Below are 27,662 nucleotides of genomic sequence, written 5' to 3'. Positions count from 1 at the left end.
CCAAACAGCTAGGCTGCCCACGACAGCTGAAACAGAGCGGTACCTAGCCAACTGGTCTCCTTCTCCAAACAGATAGGCTGCCCACGACAGCTGAAACAGAGCGGTACCTAGCCAACTGGTCTCCTTCTCCAAACAGCTAGGCTGCCCACGACAGCTGAAACAGAGCGGTACCTAGCCAACTGGTCTCCTTCTCCAAACAGATAGGCTGCCCACGACAGCTGAAACAGAGCGGTACCTAGCCAACTGGTCTCCTTCATCAAACAGCTAGGCTGCCCACGACAGCTGAAACAGAGCGTTATCTAGCCAACTGCTTTGTCCTAGTTTTTGTCAGGCCCGCAATCTGGAGGCCACACACTGCAAGCCTGTGTACATGGCCAAGACTGCCAAATATCAGAGCAACCAGCTTGCCCGTCCACCCAGGCTGTCCCACCGTGTCACGAGGGGCTGGGATTTAAGCAGCTTCTCAGTAAAGGCCTGCTCCATGTAGCCGTCCAATGAGCAGCCCACTTCCAAAATGAGCTCCTCCCCCCTGGCTTCTCCCACAACAACAATATCTGGCGTATTTGTAACACAGGAAAACACATCATCATCAACATCAAACCAGCTTCCCCTTCCACAAGAATGTGTATGCGTGTGTGCTGGCTATCAGGCCAACAAGGCAGTCATGTCTAGCAATGTACCAATCCTTATGAACAGCAGCCGTTCACAACATGGGCAATTGACTCCATTACATTTGACTCAGGTATAACACAAAATGGCTCATGGTTTGCAGGGTACCAGAGTGTTACAGTAGATTATATTTTGTTGGTAGAACTTGCAGCCTCGCCTTAACAGTAAAGGTGAGAAAGTCCTGCATTTTGGTACATGGAATGGGAGACAGAGTGGTCAGTAGCTGGGAGACAGAGAGGTCAGTAGCTGGGAGACAGAGAGGTCAGTAGCTGGGAGACAGAGAGGTCAGTAGCTGGGAGACAGAGAGGTCAGTAGCTGGGAGACAGAGTGGTCAGTAGCTGGGAGACAGAGTGGTCAGTAGCTGGGAGACAGAGAGGTCAGTAGCTGGGAGACAGAGAGGTCAGTAGCTGGGAGACAGAGAGGTCAGTAGCTGGGAGACAGTGTGGTCAGTAGCTGGGCGACAGAGTGGTCAGTAGCTGGGAGACAGAGTGTTGCAGTAGCTGGGAGACAGAGTGGTCAGTAGCTGGGAGACAGAGAGGTCAGTAGCTGGGAGACAGAGAGGTCAGTAGCTGGGAGACAGAGTGGTCAGTAGCTGGGAGACAGAGAGGTCAGTAGCTGGGAGACAGAGAGGTCAGTAGCTGGGAGACAGAGTGGTCAGTAGCTGGGAGACAGAGAGGTCAGTAGCTGGGAGACAGAGAGGTCAGTAGCTGGGAGACAGAGTGGTCAGTAGCTGGGAGACAGAGAGGTCAGTAGCTGGGAGACAGAGAGGTCAGTAGCTGGGAGACAGAGAGGTCAGTAGCTGGGAGACATAGAGGTCAGTAGCTCCATCCGTCTGATACCAAGGAGTGTTGTCCTGGATGTAGGATGAGATGTTTCATCATGGTGACAGAAGTCTCCACAACATCACCTCGTGTCCAGCTGAGCTCCACTCCAGTCCTGTTGCACAGGTCATTGAGGTCCGGCCAGTCTGCCAGTGGAACCTTCCACCTCCTTCCACCACCACCTGTGTGTGTATGTGTGTGTGTGTGTGTGTGTGTGTGTGTGTGTGTGTGTGTGTGTGTGTGTGTGTGTGTGTGTGTGTGTGTGTGTGTGTGTGTGCTCTGTGAACAAGTAGTAACAGAAATGAGAAGGCCCAAGAGAGAAGAAATAGCATCATTTAGCCAAAGAACTAGGGAATGAGAGAAGAATGGAGAAATAATTGTTATTTGAAGTTTACCTCCAGAAATATTTGTCTTCCACCCACTCTGTCTGTCTGCCCCTCGATCTGGCTCGGGAAGCTCCCACCCACTCATCTCTCTCTCACACACACACACACACACACACACACACACACACACACCAAAATATTTCACAGGAAGTTCCTAAAGCCTTGCAGCAGATAAAGTGGAGTGGATAACTGAACCCTAAAAAACGTCTGGTACACTCTACTCTTCTTTCTTTCTTTCTTTCTTTCTTTCTTTCTTTCTTTCTTTCTTTCTTTCTTTCTTTCTTTCTTTCTTTCTTTCTTTCTTTCTTTCTTTCTTTCTTTCTTTCTTTCTTTCTTTCTTTCTCTCTCTCTCTCTCTCTCTCTCTCTCTCTCTCTCTCTCTCTCTCTTTCTCTCTCTCTCTCTCTCTCTCGCCTCTCCCCTCGCTTTCTTCCCTTTCTATCTCATCCTCTCCCTGTCTCTCTCTCACACAGAAAACGTATCTGTAGTGAAGATGGTTAGTGTTGTATTTTCAGCTGCCTGCAGGCATTAGGCTTCTCACTGGAACTCCCAAAATGATCACTGTGAAAACCCCTCAACTCCCTGCTTCCCTAAACACCACACCCTCTGTCCAATAGAGTCAGGAGCTCTGTCATGAAGAAGAACAGCAGTTGTACCTGTGCGTGTGTGTCTGCAAGCATGTGCATGTGTGTATGCGTGTGTGTGTGTTGAGCCATGTTCACGGTGGCATCAGGGATCAAGGGTCAGAGTGTGACCTCACATGTTAACTCACATGGCACTCGTGCAGTAGGACCCTGTCAGAGAGGATGACATCACCACTCTAGGTCATTGTTGTTCTTGGTGAGTCGTGTTGGGCGAAGTCTCAATGACTCAGAAAGAGAGAAAGAGAGGGAGGAAAGATGAAGGAGAGAGAGAGAAAGAGAGAGAGAGTATGAGAGATAGAGAACTCGGTCTGAAGAGAAGGATAGAGGCAGAGTGTTAGCGACAGATAGCTGGGAGGGGCCGGTTCCAGATTTTTCCGGTCTATGAGTGACATGGTGTTTGGAGTTGGCAGATGGACAGACATTCCTCCTCATTAGTAAGAAGACAGATTGCTCTAGTGGTGAATCATTATTACACTCCTTCTGGGGAGTTCCCCCAGAGCTGGTCAACATGTATGTGTTTCTGGTAAAAATCTGTTCAATGATGCTTTATTGGTATGAATGGAATACTGTCAGTGTCAGTATAGTGGAGGTGAGAATAGAGTCAAGCGCAGGACACCGAACTGAGTAAAATAACGTCATTTACTCTAGAAAACTCAAAATCCACACAGGGATAAACAATCTTGACAATACACAACTACCACGACGAACAAGAAAACAATAATGCACAAAACATGATGAGAACCAGAGGGTTAAATAGGGAAATAATCATAACGAGATGGGAACCAGGTGTGAACAATCAAGACATAAAAAATGGACAAAGAAACATGGATCGGTGGTAGCTAGAAAGCCGGTGACGATGACCGCCGAACGAACAAGGAGAGGCACCAACTTCGACGGAAGTCGTGACAAATACATGCAGTTGGTACTTATTGCCAATGCAGAAACCTCTGCCCTCTCTCTGTCTCTGAGAGACAACACCCTAAATGCTCATCCTGATTCAGTTCAAATCAGAATCAGTTCATGAATCAGTTCATATCAGAGCCAATTCATATCAAAATCTGTTCATATCTCAATCAGTTCATATCTGAATCAGAGAGATGAGATGTTTACTGCTGTGGGAAACTTGTTTTCCCCAAAGTCCTCAGCATCACACTCTCCCTGATCATCTTTGTCCTTACTCTGTCGTTCCATGACCCCATTCTGACACAACTCTGCTATGGCTGATTAATGTGTGGGACCCTCCAGACCTCCAGACCTCCAGGCCCCCAGACCTCCAGGCCCCCAGACCTTCAGACCTCCAGGCCCCCAGACCTCCAGGCCCCCAGACCTTCAGGCCCCCAGACCTTCAGACCTCCAGGCCCCCAGACCTCCAGGCCCCCAGACCTTCAGGCCCCCAGACCTTCAGGCCTCCAGGCCCCCAGACCTCCAGGCCCCCAGACCTTCAGACCTCCAGGCCCCCAGAAGAGAACCAGAACAGAACACCAATCAGTCAACAACAGACTTTGACCACACTGGCATCACCCTCTCAATGCACACACACTCAGACAAACACACACACACGCACACACACGCAAAACAGACACACACACACGCACACACACACACACACACACACACACACACGCAAACAGACACACACACACACACACAGTTAGATCATCCATCATCTTTACTAAAACCATAAAACATTTCACTGCATGTATGAAATACAGAAAACCAGCTGTTGTTGCTTTATTGTCAATTGTTGTTTAAATTCCTAAAAGAAATCAAAGCACCAACTAGATGGTGGTGATGAGTTTTTACTGCGACAAAATAACATCTCTACCATGTCATCATCATTAAAATGTTATACTTGGTGAGTAAAGCTTTGTATAAACTCTCCCCACAATATAATGTTTACACAGAGAGTATAGACAACATATCTGGGTCAGTCATATAAAGGACAGTACATACATAGACTATATGACAAATCAATGTCCCCTGAATATCCTCCAACTACAGAGAAGACTTCAACCTGCATCCCAGAGTTTTATGAAGCAGACACAGAGCCTTCAACACATCATGATCTATGGAGCGTTTCTATTATCACACATGTTGATCAAACAGGATTAGCAGACAGATGTGGTGCAGACACCAGCCACTAGAGGGAGGTACAGCACTGGTGTGTGATTATAGAATCACATCAACAACACCAGAACAAAACACACTGAACTTCCTCAGGAAACACTAAACATCAGAAGTCCCTCCTGTACGTCCTGTTCTCTTCCATACTGACCTACAGATGGGTTCAACAGTCAACACTGATTAATATACAAGAGCTACTCCTCCTGATATAGACTGCATATATAACACTCTTACTAAACAAACCAACAGACCATTTATGTCCATTGCTGTCTAACCAAGCAATACAGCGGACATACTATCTCATTAATTATACAAAAGTAAAACAAATATTTGGTATGTTAATGTTATTACTTGCAAATTATGACATTATCTACAAAAAACGAATACATTATCTGCAGATTTTTTAAATATTACACAAGGAAATATGATCTAATATTACCGGTATCTGGTGGCTATTACATTAGAATTTATGCTAACATTATTTCAATGTTTGGTATAAACCAGTCAGTCAGTGACATCTACAGGAGTGATGACCAGTGGGGATGAGTTTCTACCAGTGTAATTATTACCAGGGCTGAAGAATGGATAGAGTTTCTCAGTGAAGGTACAGCCAGTGAAAGAGTAGATATGAGACCTGGCCTCTATATTGTAGAAGGAGACCTGACCCTCCTCATAATCCACAAACACCCCCACCTTCTGGGGCTTCTCTTTCAGGTAGAGGGGGACAGGGGGGACAGCACCAGCCCAGTAGTCTCCATTCCTCAGCATCACAGTCCAGTATCCATCCTCAGGGTTCAGGTAAATCGTCCCTTTTCTGTTGATGGACTCTCTGGCCACTCCTAAAGACCAGCCAGTCTTCTCCTTCACCTGCACCTCATGGTAGAATCCCCCTGAGGAGAAGCCCTCCTTTCCCAGGACACAGACAGAGATATCAAACCTCTCTGGGTTGTCAGGGAGATGCTGCCATATGTCTCCACATCTAACTTGTTTCCTGTCTTCAGACAGGATGAGTTTAGGATGTGCTGTATCAGGATCTAGAGTCACATCTACTGTGGAGAGAAACACACACTTTATTAGAATTACAAAATATCACTGGATATATAACATAAGTCTGGGGAACTACATTTTACTGTATAATACATTATTCTCTGACATATGGCTATTTTTGCAATTGGTCATGACATGTAGACTAATGTAATGGACTAGATCACTTTGTGGCAGACACAGGGCTGTTCATTAAAATGACTAACTGTAGAGTAACACACTGACCATACACACACAGGGCTGTTCATTAAAATGACTAACTGTAGAGTAACACACACTGACCATACACACACAGGGCTGTTCATTAAAATGACTAACTGTAGAGTAACACACACTGACCATACACACACAGGGCTGTTCATTAAAATGACTAACTGTAGAGTAACACACACTGACCATACACACACAGGGCTGTTCATTAAAATGACTAACTGTAGAGTAACACACACTGACCATACACACACAGGGCTGTTCATTAAAATGACTAACTGTAGAGTAACACACACTGACCATACACACACAGGGCTGTTCATTAAAATGACTAACTGTAGAGTAACACACACTGACCATACACACACAGGGCTGTTCATTAAAATGACTAACTGTAGAGTAACACACACTGACCATACACACACAGGGCTGTTCATTAAAATGACTAACTGTAGAGTAACACACACTGACCATACACACACAGGGCTGTTCATTAAAATGACTAACTGTAGAGTAACACACACTGACCAGAATACTGTCTGATTGTTCTGATTGGTCTAAAGTACAACAAACAATAAGTAGCTCACACTTCTTGAAGGGTGTTTATACCACCTTTAGGAAACCAGTCATAACATCATTATGCTGCAATATCATTCATAACAAACTTCACAACTTCTTCGCTAACTATCATTCATAAGTAGTTTTGTTTTCAAATCCCCTTGAACACATGTTTTTATCCATTGTAGAAGTTTGTATTTTACTGTCTCAGTACCCAACCCCCTGACACACTAGTCAAGCAACAAGCTGGGAGCAGCACAGCCTCAGAGCATTACCCTTGTAGGCTAGAGGTTAAATGCTTTGCTTAAGACAACAATGGGAGTACTTTAGCTAGATGTGCTTGCCTGGTGCAATGAAATAATGGAATAGTTCCAAAAGTGTAAACCCTGTCCATCTCACAGGCTCAAGCCAAGACTTCAAGTATTATTTTAATCCAGGTCTGGATGGGACCCGAGCAATTGATAGCATTGTAACATGATAAGCAACCTTGCTTGAGACCTGAAGTCACCAAGCTGGTAGCCTAGGGGTTGAGAGTGGTGGGCCAGTAACTGAAAGGTCACTGATTTGAGCTGACTGGGTGTAAAATTTGTCGATGTGCCCTTGAGCAAGGTACTTAACCCTAATTGCTCCTGTAAATCACTCTGGATAAGAGCATCTGCTAACTTTAAGCTAATGACTACATGCTCAGCTGACTAAAATATATATGCTTTATCTCAGGAGCCTGGCTTGCAACATTACTTTAGCTTGTTGCAGTCTGACCAAGCTTTTATCATCCCTCTCACCTTGGGTCAGGAGGCTTGATGTTATTCTAGGGTTGCTACATTGACTTGTCACTTCATAGATGGACAGGTGGGAGCAGGAGACTCCACTCTCTCCTGCTTGACACTACACAACAAATAAGATACTATAGTTCATATATTTATACATTCATTCATTCATTCATTCATTCATTTGTTTTACTTTGACCTTTATTGTAACATATTACAATGTTTTCTATATTTACATGTTGTTATTGGTTATGGGTTGTTGCTCCAATTCTGTGCCTTTTGAGATGTGTAATTTAGTGGAAGAAAAACGTTTGATTTCACCAAATTCTAACATTCTGTCATAAAGAGCACATGTTCAACTTCATAAAAACACGTTTTCCCATCTCAAGAGGTTATTATTATTATTATTATTATTATACCTTTATTTCAACAAAGAACACAGACAGAGACCAAGGTCTCTTTTACAGCTGGGCCCTGCCTATACATGTTTACACATACAGTTTAGGTACAATGATTAAGAAACTACACAAGACAAACAAAACGATCACAGATAACACAAAAAAATACAGCAGCAGATTATTACATTTACAGGTTATTCCTCTAACAGCACAAGAACTTGCATTACCCGAAACAGTTACAAGCAATACAAAAATAAAAATCGTCCAATAAATGTTAAAAATGGGCAAGGGGGACAAGAGTTAAATAACAAAATTACTATAGTAAGTGCCTATTAATTTCCAAATAAAGTAACAGAATTTCCTACTTCAATCAGCCATAAATCCCCTCGTGATATGGGCAATGGAAGCGTGTTGTGTTTATCTATGGGTAATGTTCGACCCGCTCAGTTTCCCACAACACCAGCAAATGGCCAAAAAGAGTACAACCAGCACACCTGCTTTTACAATAAGATTTGACTATTAGATGTTCAATGTTTCTTTAAAATATTAAAATGAGAGTTCAGTTCACTTAACAGGTTTAACTTAAAATGAGGAACATCTACTGTGGAGAGAAACACACACTTTATTAGAATTACAAAATATCACTGGATATATAACATAAGTCTGGGGAACTACATTTTACTGTATAATACATTATTCTCTGACATATGGCTATTTTTGCAATTGGTCATGACATGTAGACTAATGTAATGGACTAGATCACTTTGTGGCAGACACAGGGCTGTTCATTAAAATGACTAACTGTAGAGTAACACACTGACCATACACACACAGGGCTGTTCATTAAAATGACTAACTGTAGAGTAACACACACTGACCATACACACACAGGGCTGTTCATTAAAATGACTAACTGTAGAGTAACACACACTGACCATACACACACAGGGCTGTTCATTAAAATGACTAACTGTAGAGTAACACACACTGACCATACACACACAGGGCTGTTCATTAAAATGACTAACTGTAGAGTAACACACACTGACCATACACACACAGGGCTGTTCATTAAAATGACTAACTGTAGAGTAACACACACTGACCATACACACACAGGGCTGTTCATTAAAATGACTAACTGTAGAGTAACACACACTGACCATACACACACAGGGCTGTTCATTAAAATGACTAACTGTAGAGTAACACACACTGACCATACACACACAGGGCTGTTCATTAAAATGACTAACTGTAGAGTAACACACACTGACCATACACACACAGGGCTGTTCATTAAAATGACTAACTGTAGAGTAACACACACTGACCATACACACACAGGGCTGTTCATTAAAATGACTAACTGTAGAGTAACACACACTGACCATACACACACAGGGCTGTTCATTAAAATGACTAACTGTAGAGTAACACACACTGACCAGAATACTGTCTGATTGTTCTGATTGGTCTAAAGTACAACAAACAATAAGTAGCTCACACTTCTTGAAGGGTGTTTATACCACCTTTAGGAAACCAGTCATAACATCATTATGCTGCAATATCATTCATAACAAACTTCACAACTTCTTCGCTAACTATCATTCATAAGTAGTTTTGTTTTCAAATCCCCTTGAACACATGTTTTTATCCATTGTAGAAGTTTGTATTTTACTGTCTCAGTACCCAACCCCCTGACACACTAGTCAAGCAACAAGCTGGGAGCAGCACAGCCTCAGAGCATTACCCTTGTAGGCTAGAGGTAGGGTGCACGGAGGGACATGTCAAAATGATGAATTCTGGCACTTTAGCAAGTCTTAATTCATATACATTTTTGTTTGATTAATTGAATTCTCAATGTAATCTATATTAAAGGGCACTTCATTGAATGTAACAGGCTTTTAACATTCAATATTGGTGCAGAATTTCTACTTAAAATATCAAAGGGACGCAGAAGGCAATCATTTTGTGGAACGACCCATATCGTTGGTATTTGGGAGAGTGAACGTTATTGTGTAGTGTGTAATGTGTTGTAGAGTCTTTAGTGTCATTAAACTGAGCCTTGGTTAGTGTTTATCCCTCAGACAGCCTCTCTCTGACTCACCTCCTGCTCAGGACTCCAGGATCTCCCTCAGACAGCCTCTCTCTCTGACTCACCTCCTGCTCAGGACTCCAGGATCTCCCTCAGACAGCCTCTCTCTCTGACTCACCTCCTGCTCAGGACTCCAGGATCTCCCTCAGACAGCCTCTCTCTCTGACTCACCTCCTGCTCAGGACTCCAGGATCTCCCTCAGACAGCCTCTCTCTCTGACTCACCTCCTGCTCAGGACTCCAGGATCTCCCTCAGACAGCCTCTCTCTCTGACTCACCTCCTGCTCAGGACTCCAGGATCTCCCTCAGACAGCCTCTCTCTCTCTGACACCTCCTGCTCAGGACTCCAGGATCTCCCTCAGACAGCCTCTCTCTCTGATCACCTCCTGCTCAGGACTCCAGGATCTCGCTCAGGCAGCCTCTCTCTCTGACTCACCTCCTGCTCAGGACTCCAGGATCTCCCTCAGACAGCCTCTCTCTCTGACTCACCTCCTGCTCAGGACTCCAGGATCTCCCTCAGACAGCCTCTCTCTCTGACTCACCTCCTGCTCAGGACTCCAGGATCTCCCTCAGACAGCCTCTCTCTCTGACTCACCTCCTGCTCAGGACTCCAGGATCTCCCTCAGACAGCCTCTCTCTCTGACTCACCTCCTGCTCAGGACTCCAGGATCTCCCTCAGACAGCCTCTCTCTCTGACTCACCTCCTGCTCAGGACTCCAGGATCTCCCTCAGGCTCCAATGAGTATAACACGTCTCTCCAGGAGACAAATGTCTCACTCAGAAAGTGTCTCTCTCAGAAAGGCTAACCAGTGAACACAAACACAAGCTTGTGGGAGGACACTAATCAATATGATACAGTCAGCAGAAGCCTGAACTTGTGATAGTTACTGATACTTTTATATAAACAGATAAAAGTAAGAAAACATTATATTCTGTAGGCTACTCCAGAATACAGATGTACTTGACTAACAGCTACAGTTGATACACACTAAAACTGTATCAGAAGAAACATAGAAATATGATATATAATTGGTCAGAACTACACTGGAAGTCCACTTCTTGGTTGTACAGCATGGTAGCTATTTTGATGTTTTAACATACGGACAATAAGTTAAATAATAAGACATAAATGCCGTTTTTTCCCCCCTCGAGACACTACATGTTTGGATGAAAGTTTTATCCTCTAGGCCTACCTGTTGTCTCTGACTTACTGAGCTTAGTTGGGTTCACAAATAACAACCCAATATATCACCAACACCAAAGGTTTGTATAACTAAACCAAGATAGACCACAGCCTGTCATTTCCAATGAGAACAAATTAGTCATAGTGGGCAGAACAAGCAAGGAAGTGGGCAGAGCCAAGCACGCGCTAGTGATATCTTATTGGCGCATTCTAGCAGACATCTGCATATTTCAGTTAGGGAACGCCTCCTCTGTGAAGTACACATGTGCAATAACTCAATTCACCTTTGCACTCCTTCTAAATAGCACAATCTTAAAAAACGTTGCAAAGGGTAAAGTCTACAAAACTTTGTCCACTCATTATAGATTCTAGTTTTGGGAACAGAAAACTGTAGAGATCAACGGTTTCATCGATGAGAAAATGCACAGAATGTCAGACAAAATCCATCTCGTTCCATCTCCCACCAGTGGGCTTACTCTCATCCCTATATTTTGTAGTGAGTGGAAACACCAACAGGCTGCTGCACATTTATACATCCAGTGATATATCGGTCTCATTGCTCTATCCGTGCCAATGCAGTAAGTAAGCAGGGAGGCATGTTGGATTCAGGCGGCCATATTGGATTAGCAATCAACCAAAGTTTAGGGTGTCAAACTAAATTACTGGAGAGACGTGTGTCTGCTGGTTTATTATTTCCTTTAAATTTGTGTCCAATTAAGACCTAGACAACCAGCTGAGGGGAGTTCCTAACTAATCAATGAGTTACCTTAATTGATCAATCAGTAGAAGGGAGGTGTAAAATTCCGCAGACACCAAACCCTCGAGGACTGGAGTTTGACACGTGCTTTAGGCCCATACTTCTAGTCACACAAAGATCCCTATCAAACATATAGGATATTTACATGCAACAAATAGACAAGACAATATAAAAGACAGGAGTGTATGTAGTTTACTTAAACATTTTAATGACATTATTAATCAGTCCAGATGGAGAAGAGAACAGTAACGTTATGAGAAAAGCCTCTACATGTTGCTAGTGCTGTACAGTCAGAAAGAGAGACTTAGAACACACTGGGAAAATAAAAGCTACTTCATTCAACCATTTTGTTATGACATGAGTTACCAGAAGGTGGTTACAAGTATTATGGTATTTACATAGTGCAAAGGACACACTGGTTGTCATGGCTCCAAAACACACTGATGAGAGTTAGAGAAACCTGCACACAGCCAGAGTACATTTTAGTACTAGACACACCCTCGTTATCACCTGTATCAGGGAACTAATGAATAAAATCCTCATAGAAAACATGGTCTGTTTTCAATTGACAGATTTTTTTTCTCAATTACATTTTTGTCAGTTGAATTTCAATTCACTTCCTGAATTGAAAATGAATTGACCCAACGCCTGACTGTGTCTATTTAATACACAACTCCCTCTCCCATCCCTCCTTCCTTCATATTGCATATGACCCAGCATGCCACTCCTATACATGGCCTCCTCCTCCATCTAATAACACATAACTTGATTTCTATATCATTTACCATCAAATTACATGATCAACTTATTCAGATTTTTTCTATCAAATGGCTTTAAGAAAAAGGTGATTGGGGTGTTTAATACACTGTAGTTCAAACATTTTATTTACATGGTTCTAACTGGTGAGGTGGATAATTACTTCATGAATATTCAGAGGCTCCTGTGGAGTCTCCCCCCTTTGACCCCTGTGTTACCAGTGAGTCACATGTCCTGGGTCAGGTTGGACTACCTGTCAGCTTCAAACCCAAATAGTCTCTGATAATAGCTAGTTACAGTACATTTACCTGTCCACCCCAACAAACACGCACACACACGCTAACACCGGTCAATGGACTGGGACCTAAACCAAATGAAACCAGCGGGATATAGTAAAACACAGAAGTCAGCTAGCAACAACAAAAAACTATCCACTCAGAAAACAACCCCAAACAGATTAACACTTGTCAATATTACAGGTTAAAAGAGTCTCAGAAACAGCTGTACAGGTTATGTACATCATACATTTGTTCTAGTTTCAGTTACTGTTAGTATGTCATGTGACATGTCATATCATTCATGTTTTCCAGGGACACGCCATTACTTTTTAACATGCCATTTTCACATTAGTAGACATTGGTTTGGTCCTGGAGATAATGACTATGAGGTTAAAAAGTGGTGAGATGTCCCTTTAAAATCACACCCACTGAAAATAATACATGATTACTGTGATGGTTGACCAATGTCAGAAAAACATCATGTAGGTTTGCAAATTACAGCAACTTTCCCAAAATTCCAAGGTTGGAGGATTACGTATTTTCTGCTTATTCCCAACAGATTCTGGGAACCTTCCAACCGGGATTCCTGGAAAAGCTGGGAATTTTGTAACCCTAACAAGGTTTTAGATTGGATACACAGGCTGTCTCCCAAAACCAAATCAGGGTGATGCTGCAGATAGAACCACCATGAATAGACCTGATGTGATTCCTCTACATGTCAGAGAGGCATGGCTGTTCTACACAATAAGATTTTCTATCTGAACAACGCAGCCCAGGTGATGGGCGTAAACTAACCTCAGGTTGCAGGTAGTCCTAAAGCCAATAGGAAACAAATACACAAGCAACCGACCAATAAGTATCCTACGCAAGCTCCTCCCTCCAAGAGCATGTTATGACGACACAGTGGGGGAATAAACAAGGCCGACAGGTCAGAACAGAATGAAGTTGTATTGTATTGAGATAAAGCTGTAGCAACACAGTGGGGGAACATATGAGGAGGCAGATGAAGGTAATAAACATGGGAAGGATGACAACGATGTAACATAAGTCTTTTGATGATGGGACGGAGACACGCACACTTCCAGCTGTAAACTCTCAGCAACCTTCTGCTTGGACTGAACCAGCAGGCCTTCACTATGAATAACCCAGGGATGACAGAGGGAGGGTGGCTCTCTGAAAGGAGGGAGACTTCTCTTCTAGTTAGTCTTTATAGTCAGCAGTCTCACTGACAGTTGTATCATCTCCATGGCTCTGCGTCATACAGGCAGACAGAGGGGAAGCCTCTCCTCACAGCCTCTTCCTATCCTGGGGAAACCTGGAGTGGTGGGAAGGGAACCAGGGCTTCCCTTAGCCAGACCAGACCAGTCGATGCCAGACCGACCAGACCAGTTTAGGTGAGGCAGTTGTTTCAGGTCCACATCAGCGAGAGGAGGATGAGAGGAACAGAGCAGTCTATCAATCAGAGAGACCAGGAGAGATACTGCTGTCTGTAGTTTGAAGGTTGGTCTGTGTGTGTGACTGCGTATCTGTGTGTGTGTGTGTGTGTGTGTGTGTGTGTGTGTGTGTGTGTGTGTGTGTGTGTGTGTGTGTGTATGGTCTGATTCCTGAGATAATGTCTGAAGTCCAAAGTTACAGACAGAGAGGAGAGGAGAGTTGCTGGTTCAACTGTGAGAGAGAGGGGGGGGGTGAGAGTGTGTGATAGAGGTGAAAGAGTGCAGGTTAGGGGAACAGGTGTGGGGGGGGAGCGAGGAAGACAAGTGATGGAGTGTACACAGAGCGAACTTAGCGAGAAACAAAAAAGAGAAAGAGGGAAAGAGAGGGATGAATGAGGTCTAAATCAGCCAGTGATATTATTGGCCTCCATCTTCTCCAGCCCAGTCTCTGTGACATCAGCAGAATCCAACTCCTCTTCCTCCTCACTCTGTACTCCCTCCTCCTTCTCTTCCTCCTCCTCCTCCTCCTCCTCTGTGCTGTCCTGGCTCTTCCCCAACTGAAGGTTCTCCAGTGTCTTAGACACCCAGGACTCAATACGGCTGATGACCGCAGGCACCTCCACAGAGATGGGCTCTGGTGTGTACTCTTCCTCCTCTTCCTCCTCTTCCTCTGCCTCCTCCAGCATACCGGGGACCAGGGTGGAGGTGGTGGAGGTGATGGAGGAGTTGAGGAGGTCCCTGCAGCTCCCATCCAAACTGCCTGTCTCCGTGCTCTGCTGGGAGGCCAGCTCCAACCGGTCGTCTGCCCGGCCCTCCTCTCTCTCCCCCGGGCCTGAGCCTGGAGCAGGGACAGCTGCTCTGAGCTGGAGGGTAGTGGAGTAAGGGCTGCGGTTGGTGGTGGAGGGGGGCTGGTTGTCTCTCTGGAACCCAGAGGAAGCAGCAGGATGGCTGGGTTTAGCCTCCACAGGCTCCAGCCCATCTGACGACTCCACCATACTCCTCCAGTTTGTCTCTGAGGAGAGACATTTCAGATTATATTCACATGTAAAGAGAGAGACCTCTATGATCTCAGAGATGGGTCAGAGTCAGGGTTAAAGGTGGAGATCTTACCGTACTCCTTCTCGTTGACCTCAGAGATGGGTTCAGAGATGACGGAGCAGAAGGAGATGGCGGAGGCAGCGGAGGGGTTCCTGGAGTGGCCCATGTGGTGGGTGACCTTCTTGACGTTCTTCAGCGCCTCCTCAGCCTGCTCCTGCTCCAGCGCTGACACCATGTCCTTGTAGGACTTACGAGCATCCTCCGTCAGAGACACTAACCGGTTAAACAGACCCTAGAGGAGGGTGGAGAGGGAGGGGTGGAGGACGGGGAGAGGGGAAGAGAGAGAGAAAGACATAACATCAAGACTTTACACACTTCCATTTGCTTTTTTCTGTCAAACAAACCACACCAACTTACAGTATTAACAGGCGTTATAAACACGCAGACAGGTTGTGTTCAATGTCTTACCTCTGCTCCAGAGAAGTTGAAGACGCCCACCACACTGACCGGCACCAGTTTGTTGACACAGCGTCCCAGAGCCTTCCTACCCAGAGCAAACACAAACGGGATCTCCTGTTCTCTGGCCATGGCTATGACGTTGTACAGAGCCTCATCTAGACCCCCTGCAATAGACAACACAGTCACTAGTTATGTAGAAGATTTGATGCAGCCTGTGCTGAGCATATCAATATGCCGCCGTCCTCTGGTGGACACTTAAATGGCGATTGGGGATGAATATTTGAAATATTCATAAACTTAGCATGCATTTGGAACCCCACACCCCAAGATCAGGTCATGTTCAGTTAGGCACACTAGCTAAATGCTTAGCGACCGCAAAAACAAAATCCCGTGTTCTTATTGAACCTGGTTGAGTAGTACACTCCATGGTTCACTCCTTTTCAAAAACATAACCCAGGATTAATGACCAGAATGACCCCTGACCTTTGGCCTGGATCTTCTCACAGTTGGGTGAGATGAGGACACACTTGATCTTGTGGAGCTTCATGTGTTTGGTGACCTCTCTAAGGCCCATGACCAGTCTGCGTTTGGTCTTGGCTTTGCTGGGGTCCTTCTGATAAACCCTCTCCTGAAACCGGACCAGTTCCTGCAGCAGCATCGTCACACTCTCATCTATCTCCTTATTCAACACCTGGTTACAGTACCTGGAGACAGAGAGAAACACACACTAATATTATAAAACATTATATCTCCTTATTCAACACCTGGTTACAGTACCTGGAGACAGAGAGAAACACACACTAATATTATAAAACATTCTATCTCCTTATTCAAACCTGCAGACAGAGAGACACTAATATTAAAACATATTTCAGACTGTTAAACAGCCGTCACTAACACAGAGAGGCTGCTGCCTACATACAGACTTGAAATCGTTGGCCACTTTAATAAATGGATCACGAGTCACTTTAATAATGTATCTTACATACTCATCTCATATATAAACTCAGCAAAAAAAGAAACGTCCCTTTTTCAGGACCCTTTCAAAGATAATTTGTAAAAATCCAAATAACTTCACAGATCTTCATTGTAAAGGTTTAAACACTGTTTCCCGTGCTTGCTCAATGAACCATAAACAATTAATGAACATGCACCTGTGGAACGGTCGTTAAGACACTAACAGCTTACAGACAGTAGGCAATTAAGGTCACAGTTATTAAAACTTAGGACACTAAAGAGGCCTTTCTACTGACTCTGAAAAACACCAAAAGAAAGATGCCCAGGGTCCCTGCTCATCTGCGTGAACGTGCCTTAGGCATGCTGCAAGGAGGCATGAGGGCTGCAGATGTGGCCAGGGCAATAAATTGCAATGTCCGTACTGTGAGACGCCTAAGACAACACTACAGGGAGACAGGACGGACAGCTGATCGACCTCGCAGTGGCAGACCACGTAACACCTGCACAGGACCGGTAGATCCGAACGTCACACCTGTGGGACAGGTACAGGATGGCAACAACAACTGCCCGAGTTACACCAGGAACGCACAATCCCTCCATCAGTGCTCAGACTGTCAGCAATAGGCTGAGAGAGGCTGGACTGAGGACTTGTAGGCCTGTTGTAAGGCAGGTCCTCACCGCAACAACATCGCCAATAGGCACAAACCCACTGTTGTTGGACCAGACAGGAATGGCAAAAAGTGCTCTTTACTGACGAGTCACGGTTTTGTCTCACCAGGGGTGATGGTCGGATTCGCGTTTATTGTTGAAGGAATGAGCGTTACACTGAGGCCTGTACTCTGGAGAGGGATCGATTTGGACGTGGAGGGTCTGTCATGGTCTGGGGCGGTGTGTCACAGCATCATCGGACTGAGCTTGTTGTCATTGCAGGATATCTAAACGCTGTGCGTTACAGGGAAGACATCCTCCTTCCTCATGTGGTACCCTTCCTGCAGGCTCATCCTGACATGACCCTCCAGCATGACAATGCCACCAGCCATACTGCTCGTTCTGTGCATGATTTCCTGAAGACAGGAATGTCAGTGTTCTGCCATGGCCAGCGAAGAGCCCGGATCTCAATCCCATTGAGCACGTCTGGGACCTGTTGGATCGGAGGGCTGAGGGCCATTCCCCCCAGAAATGTCTGGGAACTTGCAGGTGCCTTGGTGGGAGAGTGGGGTAACATCTCACAGCAAGAACTGGCAAATGTGGTGCAGTCCATGAGGAGGAGATGCACTGCAGTACTTAATGCAGCTGGTGGCCACACCAGATACCGACTGTTACTTTTGATTTTGACCCCCCTTTGTTCAGGGACACATTATTCAATTTCTGTTAGTCACATGTCTGTGGAACTTGTTCAGTTTATGTCTCAGTTGTTGAATCTTATGTTCATGCAAATATTTACACGTTAAGTTTTCTGAAAATAAAAGCAGTTGACAGTGAGAGGACGTTTCTTTTTTTGCTGAGTTTATATACTGTATTTTAAACCACCTACTGCATCTTGCCTATGCCGCTCGGTCATCCCTCATCCATATATTTATATGTATATATTCTTATTCCATAACTTTACTTAGATTTGTGTGTATAAGGTAGTTGTTGTGGAATTGTTAGATTACTTGTTAGATATTACTGCACTGTCGGAACTAGAAGAACAAGCATTTCCTAATTCTTGCATTATCATCTCCTTATTCAACACCAGGTTACAGTGATAGAGAAAGGGACTAGGGTTAGGTAACATCTGGGGAGGCCTCTTCAATGATATGCTACTCCAAATATTGCGATATCCGATATAATCGTTTTGCGCCGTTAATGACAACATTCCAGACTGTGCAATAAAAAAAAAATCGTATTTACAATATTAGTCACATTATCATTAAATAATCGTAGTATGGCAAAAAAAACAAGGCTTAGTTCATTAATTTTGGCTTGAAAATGCACAGTTTTCATTTGTACATTTCAATTAGAGTACAGTCTTGCACATCACAATATAACGTCAATGTCAAATATTACAATATTAGATTTAATCATATATCGGCCCAACCCTAAGAGGAACACACACACACACACACAACAATATTAGAAAACACTCACATGCATACACCGACCAATATTATAAAAACACACACACACACACACACACACACACACACACACACACACACACACACACACACACACACACACACACACACACACACACACCACTGTGTAGTTCAGTAGTTCCCAACTCCAGTCCCCCCAACAGCACACAGTTTTGTTGTAGCACCAGACAAACACCTGATTCAACTAATCATCATCATCATCATCATCATCATCCCCTCAATGAGTTGAATCAGGTGAGTTTGTCCGGGCTACAACAACATGTACTGTTGGGGGTACTGGAGGACTGGAGTGGGGAAACACTGGTGTAGATATGGTGTGATATGGTGGGAGGAAGAGGAGAGGCATGACACAGTGCTTAAGGGCTGGGCTGAGACAAAGGGTCTACAGTCCAAGACATTAAGAAACAAAGCAGTGTCTGTATGTACAAGTCCTTATTGTAGAGCCCTGCTCTAAACACCCAATGGGCGGACAGATATTTATGTTACTAAATGCTTCTGTGTTGCTAACCCACCAAATGAGTTTGTGACATTTGAACCACTAGGATTCTCAGTACCAAGCAATTTCTGTGTGTGTGTGTGTGTGTGTGTGTGTGTGTGTGTGTGAGAGACTCACTCTCTGAAGCGGCGGCTGTGTATCTTGGTGATGGCGTTAGAGGCCATGGGGCTGCCGATGCCGGAGGAGCCAGGGGAACCCTGGGAAACAGGCGTGATGCTGTACGGAGAGTTCTGACTGGCCGGGGACAGGGATGCGTCATCACTGGGCACGCTCAGACCGTTCTCTACAGGAAACAGACAGAGCAGAATATCACAGGGGGGTATATTAGACAACACCACGTCACACACACAGATCAGTAGGACCATTAGATTTGCAAGAATTCACTTTAAGACCCAGGGAATGGTCTCAAATGAGCAAACTCTGCCAAGGTCCCATGTGAGGTCATCAATGAAGTGTAGCTCCTCCTCTCCCTGACCCCTGACCCTGTACCTACCCTCCTGAGAGGCAGGTTCCCGTGTGAGGTCATCAGTGAAGTGGAGCTCCTCCTCTCTCTGACCCCTGACCCTGTACCTACCCTCCTGAGAGGCAGGTTCCCGTGTGAGGTCATCAGTGAAGTGGAGCTCCTCCTCTCTCTGACCCCTGACCCTGTACCTACCCTCCTGAGAGGCAGGTTCCCGTGCTGAGGTCATCAGTGAAGTGGAGCTCCTCTTCTCCCTGTTCTTCCTGGCTGGCAGCAATCTGATCCACAAACCCCTTCCCCCTCTTCCCCTCACGCTCCTTCAGAATGATCTACACAGAGAGAACAGAGACTGGGTTAGACCAACACACCCCTTCCCCCTCTTCCCCTCACGCTCCTTCAGAATGATCTACACAGAGAGAACAGAGACTGGGTTAGACCAACACACCCCTTCCCCCTCTTCCCCTCACGCTCCTTCAGAATGATCTACAGAGAGAACAGAGACTGGGTTAGACCAACACACCCCTTCCCCCTCTTCCCCTCACGCCTCCTTCAGAATGATCTACACAGAGAGAACAGAGACTGGGTTAGACCAACACACCCCTTCCCCCTCTTCCCCTCACGCTCCTTCAGAATGATCTACAGAGAGAGAACAGAGACTGGGTTAGACCAACAAACCCCTTCCCCCTCTTCCCCTCACGCTCCTTCAGAATGATCTACAGAGAGAGAACAGAGACTGGGTTAGACCAACACACCCCTTCCCCCTCTTCCCCTCACGCTCCTTCAGAATGATCTACAGAGAGAGAACAGAGACTGGGTTAGACCAACACACCCCTTCCCCCTCTTCCCCTCACGCTCCTTCAGAATGATCTACAGAGAGAGTGAACAGAGACTAGGGTTAGACCAACACACCCCCTTCCCCCTCTTCCCCTCACGCTCCTTCAGAATGATCTACAGAGAGAGAACAGAGACTGGGTTAGACCAACACACCCCTTCCCCCTCTTCCCCTCACGCTCCTTCAGAATGATCTACACAGAGAGAGAACAGAGACTGGGTTAGACCAACACACCCCTTCCCCCTCTTCCCTCACGCTCCTTCAGAATGATCTACAGAGAGAGAACAGAGACTGGGTTAGACCAACACACCCCTTCCCCCTCTTCCCCTCACGCTCCTTCAGAATGATCTACAGAGAGAGAACAGAGACTGGGTTAGACCAACACACCCCTTCCCCCTCTTCCCCTCACGCTCCTTCAGAATGATCTACAGAGAGAGAACAGAGACTGGGTTAGACCAACACACCCCTTCCCCCTCTTCCCCTCACGCTCCTTCAGAATGATCTACACAGAGAGAACAGAGACTGGGTTAGACCAACACACCCCTTCCCCTCAGACACACAATGAGATCTATCCTCTCCTCCTCTCACCTTCTTCAGGGCGGTGGGTCGTTTGACTTTAGGGATCTCTCTCTCCTTCCCTCTCTTCAGGCGTGGAGCGCTGGAGTCCAGCATGTTGAGGGGGGCAGAGTGGGCCTGCTGGGCCTTCAACATTGATACTATACCTGACCCTGCTCCTGGCCTGGCACCTGGCCCTGAACCATGGAACGGGGCTGCTGTACCCACTGGGGAGAGAGAGAGAGGGCAGTCAGAGAGATAAGACAGAGAGAGAGAGAGAGGGCAGAGAGAGAGAGGGCAGAGAGAGAGAGGGCAGAGAGAGAGAGAGGGCAGAGAGAGAGAGAGGGCAGAGAGAGAGAGAGAGAGAGGGCAGAGAGAGAGAGAGAGAGAGAGGGCAGAGAGAGAGAGGGCAGAGAGAGAGAGGGCAGAGAGAGAGAGAGAGAGGGCAGAGAGAGAGAGAGAGGGCAGAGAGAGAGAGAGAGGGCAGAGAGAGAGAGAGAGAGAGGGCAGAGAGAGAGAGAGAGAGGGCAGAGAGAGAGGGCAGAGAGAGAGAGAGAGAGGGCAGAGAGAGAGAGAGAGAGAGGGCAAGAGAGAGAGAGAGAGAGGGCAGAGAGAGAGGGCAGAGAGAGAGAGAGAGAGGGCAGAGAGAGAGAGAGAGAGGGCAGAGAGAGAGAGAGAGAGGGCAGAGAGAGAGAGAGAGGGCAGAGAGAGAGAGAGAGAGAGGCAGAGAGAGAGAGAGAGAGAGGGCAGAGAGAGAGAGAGAGAGAGGGCAGAGAGAGAGAGAGAGAGAGGGCAGAGAGAGAGAGAGAGAGAGGGCAGAGAGAGAGAGAGAGGGCAGAGAGAGAGAGAGAGAGAGAGAGGGCAGAGAGAGAGAGAGAGAGAGAGGCAGAGAGAGAGAGAGAGAAGGCAGAGAGAGAGAGAGAAGGCAGAGAGAGAGAGGGCAGAGAGAGAGAGAGAGAGGGCAGAGAGAGAGAGAGAGAGGGCAGAGAGAGAGAGAGAGGCAGAGAGAGAGAGAGAGAGGGGCAGAGAGAGAGAGAGAGAGAGGGCAGAGAGAGAGAGAGAGAGGGCAGAGAGAGAGGGGAGAGAGAGAGAGAGGGCAGAGAGAGAGAGAGAGGGCAGAGAGAGAGAGAGAGGCAGGGAGAGAGAGGGCAGAGAGAGAGGGTGAGTGACGGTGCAGTGTGGTGCAGTGTGTGTGGTGCAGTGTGTGTGGAGTGTGGTGCAGTGTGTGTGTGGTGCAGTGTGTGTGTGTGGTGCGGTGCAGTGTGTGTGTGGGGGGGGGGGGGGGGGGGGGTGGTGCAGTGTGTGTGTGGGGTAAGGTGCAGTGTGTGTGTGGGGTGCGGTGCAGTGTGTGTGTGTGTGTGTGTGTGTGTGTGTGTGTGTGTTGTGTGTGTGTGTGTGTGTGTGTGTGGGGTGCGGTGCAGTGTGTGTGTGTGTGTGTGTGTGTGTGTGTGTGGGGGGGGTGCAGTGTGTACCTGTGAAGGACAGTGGTTTAGTATTGTTTATTTGTCTAGCCTTCATGGCCTGCTGTTGTTTCTCCAGAGCAGCCAACATGTCTCCCAGGTCCAACTGGACTGGAGTCTTACTCTTCTTCCCTGCTGCTTTGGTCAGTGCTTCCTACAGGGAACAGCAACACTGGCTCAGCACACTCATAGTAGTACAATACAACTAGCAAACCTTTTTCCATTATCGTCCTGCGCTATGTCTAGCTGACAGAGCATGTTGGTATCTGTAGTTTTCTGTGAAAAGCTAACAGAGTGCTTGCTGGTGCTTGTAGTTATCTGTGATTAGCTAACTGTAATTTCCTAGCTGACAGTGTATGCTGGTATCTGTAGTTTCCTAGCTAGCTAAGATATTGTATGTTGGTACCTGTAGTTTCCTAGAAAGCTAACAGAGTGCATGCTGGTACCTGTAGTTTCCTCTGCTCCATGCTGATCTCAGAGTACTCCTGTGCTGTGGCCAGGGCAGCGGCCAGGGCCTTCTTCCTCTGACTCTTGGCCCTCTTGGGGACGGAGGTGGTGATGGGGATGGGGGTCTGGACGATGTTGATGGGAGAGTTCTCTGGAAGGTTATCCAGCTGGAGAGAGGAGGAGGAGGGGGGGTTACTACTGGGATAGATTGTTTTGTGGTCAACCTTTCTACTCATTTTGGTACAAAAAAACCAACAAAAAACAAGTGAAATTCTCAAGGGAGGAAGGAAGGAGAGATTGGCCGGTCTCTCACCAGGTTCTTGGTTAGTTTGGTCTGGTGTTGGTTCTGGGAAGGGTTGGGGTCTGGTTTGATGTTCCTCTGTGGCCCTCCTGAGACCAGCTCTGGAAACTCATCCTCATCCTGAAACAGACTTTAGAATTTACCAAACACCTAACTTGTACAGCTCTAACATACCATCACACACTGACTGAGGACTAGTTCACACAATACCTCCGCTTTTCTACATCTACAGCCTCACTAACTCCTAATACACAGTGACCAAGATGGAAACAAACAGATACATGAAGAACTGAAATCTCCTATTAATGCAGATACAGGATTTACATGACAGTTGTATCTCAAGTAAAGATTTGATTCCAAGTGAAATGCATATTGTCAAATACAGAATTTCATGTAGATATCTCCCACCTCAAAGTAGAGGGGCTCAGGAGCAAGCCCCGTCCCAGGGCCCAGTCCGGGCTGCAGCCGTCTCTGCTGCAGACCACAGCTGCTGTCTGCGGGGGTGGGGTTCGAACAGACACGCCCCCCTGAGTACCCTGCATGGAAGTCCTGCTGGGGGGGGGGGGGGGGAAGAAATTGGGGGTGAGACGGTCAGTCAGAGATTTAATTACAGTTGCCCAGGTGAGGTCAAGAGGCCCATTGTACCTGCGAGTAGTTCCTCTGATCAGGGGTCTTCCCTGTCCGTTGGAACGGGGTGGTCCTGTTGTCTGACCACGGCCTCTGAGAGGCCTGAGACGCTACGTTCACCCAGCTTACCGCTACACACACACAGAGAGAGACAAAAATGTTGTATTTTATTTATTTCACCTTTATTTAACCAGGTAGGCAAGTTGAGAACACGTTCTCATTTACAATTGCGACCTGGCCAAGATAAAGCATAGCAATTCGACACATACAACAACAGAGTTACACATGGAATAAACAAAACATACAGTCAATAGTACAGTAGAAAAATAAGTCTATATACAAAGTGAGCAAATGAGGTGAGATAAGGGAGGTAAAGGCAAAAAAGGCCATGGTGGCGAGGTAAATACAATATAGCAAGTAAAACACTGGAATGATAGATTTGCCGTGGAAGAAAGTGCAAAGTAGAAATATAAATAATGGGGTGCAAAGGAGCAAAATAAATAAATAAATACAGTAGGGGAAGAGGTAGTTGTTTGGGCTAAATTATAGATGGGCTATGTACAGGTGCAGTGATCTGTGAGCTGCTCTGACAGCTGGTGCTTAAAGCTAGTGAGGGAGATAAGTGTTTCCAGTTTTAGAGATTTTTGTAGTTCGTTCCAGTCATTGGCAGCAGAGAACTGGAAGGAGAGGCGGCCGAAGGAGGAATTGGCTTTGGGGGTGACCAGAGAGATATACCTGCTGGAGCGCATGCTACGAGTGGGTGCTGCTATGGTGACCAGTGAGCGGAGATAAGGGGGGACTTTACCTAGCAGGGTCTTGTAGATGACCTGGAGCCAGTGGGTTTGGCAACGAGTATGAAGCGAGGGCCAGCCAACGAGAGCGTACAGGTCGCAGTGGTGGGTAGTATATGGGGCTTTGGTGACAAAACGGATGGCACTGTGATAGACTGCATCCAATTTATTGAGTAGGGTATTGGAGGCTATTTTGTAAATGACATCGCCGAAGTCGAGGATCGGTAGGATGGTCAGTTTTACGAGGGTATGTTTGGCTGCATGAGTGAAGGATGCTTTGTTGCGAAATAGGAAGCCAATTCTAGATTTGATTTTGGATTGGAGATGTTTGATGTGAGTCTGGGAGGAGAGCTTACAGTCTAACCAGACACCTATGTATTTGTAGTTGTCCACATATTCTAAGTCAGAACCGTCCAGAGTAGTGATGCTGGACGGGCGGGCAGGTGCAGGCAGCGATCGGTTGAAAAGCATGCATTTAGTTTTACTTGTATTTAAGAGCAGTTGGAGACCACGGAAGGAGAGTTGTATGGCATTGAAGCTCGTCTGGAGGGTTGTCACCACAGTGTCCAAAGAAGGGCCAGAAGTATACAGAATGGTGTCGTCTGCGTAGAGGTAGATCAGAGACTCACCAGCAGCAAGAGCGACATCATTGATGTATACAGAGAAAAGAGTTGGCCCAAGAATTGAACCCTGTGGTACCCCCATAGAGACTACCAGAGGCCCGGACAACAGGCCATCCGATTTGACACATTGAACTCTATCAGAGAAGTAGTTGGAGAACCAGGCGAGGCAATCATTTGAGAAACCAAGGCTATTGAGTCTGCCGATGAGGATGTGGTGATCGACAGAGTCGAAAGCCTTGGCCAGGTCAATGAATACGGCTGCACAGTATTGTTTCTTATCGATGGCGGTTATGATGTCGTTTAGGACCTTGAGCGTGGCTGAGGTGCACCCATGACCAGCTCTGACACCAGATTGCATAGCGGAGAAGGTGCGGTGGGATTCGAAATGGTCGGTAATCTGTTTGTTGACTTGGCTTTCGAAGACCTTAGAAAGGCAGGGTAGGATAGATATAGGTCTGTAGCAGTTTGGGTCAAGAGTGTCCCCTCCTTTGAAGAGGGGGATGACAGCAGCTGCTTTCCAATCTTTGGGAATCTCAGACGACACGAAAGAGAGGTTGAACAGGTTAGTAATAGGGGTTGCAACAATTTCGGCAGATAATTTTAGAAAGAAAGGGTCCAGATTGTCTAGCCCGGCTGATTTGTAGGGGTCCAGATTTTGCAGCTCTTTCAGAACATCAGCTGACTGGATTTGGGAGAAGGAGAAATGGGGAAGGCTTGGGCGAGTTGCTGTGGGGGGTGCAGTGCTGTTGACCGCGGTAGAGGTAGCCAGGTGGAAAGCATGGCCAGCCGTAGAAAAATGCTTATTGAAATTCTCAATTATAGGATTTACAGGGGTGACAGAGTTTCCTATCCTCAGTGCAGTGGGCAGCTGGGAGGAGGTGTTCTTATTCTCCATGGACTTTACAGTGTCCCAGAACTTTTTTGAGTTTGTGTTGCAGGAAGCAAATTTCTGCTTGAAAAAGCTAGCCTTGACTTTTCTAACTGCCTGTGTATATTGGTTTCTAACTTCCCTGAAAAGTTGCATATCACGGAGGCTGTTCGATGCTAATGCAGAACGCCACAGGATGTTTTAGTGTTGGTTAAGGGCAGTCAGGTCTGGGGAGAACCAAGGGCTATATCTGTTCCTGGTTCTACATTTCTTGAATGGGGCATGCTTATTTAAGATGGTGAGGAAGGCATTTTCTTTTAAATAACCAGGCATCCTCAACTGACGGGATGAGGTCAATATCCTCATCATACACAAAGGTAATACAGGACACAGCCAAGGGGAAAGGCAATGTAATCATCTCTTATCAGAAATCAACTGATGAATCATAAAAACAAAGCCTACCTGTCATTACACCTGCATCCACTCCCTGCAGAGAGACACAGACAGAGATGGAGACAGAGAGAGAGATGGAGACAGAGAGAGCACGAGAGAGAGAGACACAGAGAGAGAGTGACACAGAGACAGAGAGAGAGACAGAGAGAGAGACACAGAGAGAGAGAGAGAGACACAGAGACAGAGAGAGAGACAGAGAGAGAGACACAGAGAGAGAGAGAGAGACACAGAGACAGAGAGACACAGAGACACAGAGACAGACACAGAGAGAGAGAGAGAGACACAGAGACAGAGAGAGAGACACAGAGACAGAGAGAGAGACACAGAGACAGAGAGATGGAGAAAGAGAGAGGGGAGAAGCATGTCAGATATTTCACTTCAGACAGGTAGGTGAAGGTTAGGTTATAGCTAGGTCTGGGGTCAGGGTTACCTTGTGTTTGAGGCTACAGTACTATAGAGTTAGGGTAAGGGATAGGGCCTAACGGTAGAGTGTTCTGGCTACAGTAGTGTTTGGGTTTACAGTAGTTTACAGTACTATAAAGTAGTAAATGGTTAAAGGGGGGCCTACCGTAGGAGCTATAGCAGCGTGGGCAGTGTGTTGCATAGCCCCCGGGGCCTGCTGGTTGTGTTGGAGACCACAGTACTAAACAGCAGTATAGTGTTGGGTCTACCACCGGGTTAGAGTTAGGGCCTACCGTAGGAGCTATAGCAGCGTGGGCAGTGTGTTGCATAGCCCCCGGGGCCTGCTGGTTGTGTTGGAGACCACAGTACTAAACAGCAGTATAGTGTTGGGTCTACCACCGGGTTAGAGTTAGGGCCTACCGTAGGAGCTATAGCAGCGTGGGCAGTGTGTTGCATAGCCCCCGGGGCCTGCTGGTTGTGTTGGAGACCACAGTACTAAACAGCAGTATAGTGTTGGGTCTACCACCGGGTTAGAGTTAGGGCCTACCGTAGGAGCTATAGCAGCGTGGGCAGTGTGTTGCATAGCCCCCGGGGCCTGCTGGTTGTGTTGGAGACCACAGTACTAAACA

At 46.4% G+C, this 27,662-nt stretch overlaps 2 protein-coding genes across 2 annotated transcripts in view; both read right to left on the bottom strand.

Moving 5' to 3' along the window:
* Nucleotides 1–4,169: 4,169 nt before the first annotated feature.
* On the bottom strand, nt 4,170–13,950 carry LOC106587775 (E3 ubiquitin-protein ligase TRIM39-like). The gene is made up of 2 exons (XM_014176419.3): nt 13,917–13,950; nt 4,170–5,691 (listed from the first exon to the last, which is right to left on the bottom strand). The coding sequence occupies exons 1-2, from the start codon at nt 13,948–13,950 to the stop codon at nt 5,147–5,149; spliced, it is 579 nt and encodes a 192-aa protein (XP_014031894.3). The 3' UTR covers nt 4,170–5,146.
* The window catches only part of LOC106596910 (selenocysteine insertion sequence-binding protein 2-like), a 32,260-nt gene continuing 16,442 nt past the window's right edge, over nt 11,845–27,662 (bottom strand). The window contains 14 exon segments of the mRNA XM_082969627.1: nt 11,845–15,135; nt 15,234–15,453; nt 15,630–15,784; nt 16,104–16,324; nt 19,332–19,497; nt 19,708–19,875; nt 19,877–20,003; nt 21,095–21,288; nt 22,534–22,675; nt 22,968–23,135; nt 23,282–23,389; nt 23,678–23,821; nt 23,915–24,027; nt 26,641–26,665. Coding sequence (XP_082825753.1) covers nt 14,528–15,135; nt 15,234–15,453; nt 15,630–15,784; nt 16,104–16,324; nt 19,332–19,497; nt 19,708–19,875; nt 19,877–20,003; nt 21,095–21,288; nt 22,534–22,675; nt 22,968–23,135; nt 23,282–23,389; nt 23,678–23,821; nt 23,915–24,027; nt 26,641–26,665 — 2,559 coding nt within the window. The 3' untranslated portion in view covers nt 11,845–14,527.

This window comes from Salmo salar, chromosome 26 (genome assembly GCF_965601325.2).
Source record: "Salmo salar chromosome 26, fSalSal1, whole genome shotgun sequence".
Taxonomy (NCBI): domain Eukaryota; kingdom Metazoa; phylum Chordata; class Actinopteri; order Salmoniformes; family Salmonidae; genus Salmo; species Salmo salar.
Note: the sequence above shows the minus strand (reverse complement) of the source record. Positions and strands in the feature narration are given on the sequence as shown.

Bases quoted from the DNA above. Each gene is read 5' to 3' on its own strand.
- LOC106587775 (XM_014176419.3), bottom strand. From the start codon at position 13,950: ATGACGCAGAGCCATGGAGATGATACAACTGTCA. The intron at 5,692-13,916 runs GTGAGACTGCTG...TTCTCTCCACAG, and splicing joins TGGAGATGATACAACTGTCA to TAGATGTGACTCTAGATCCT.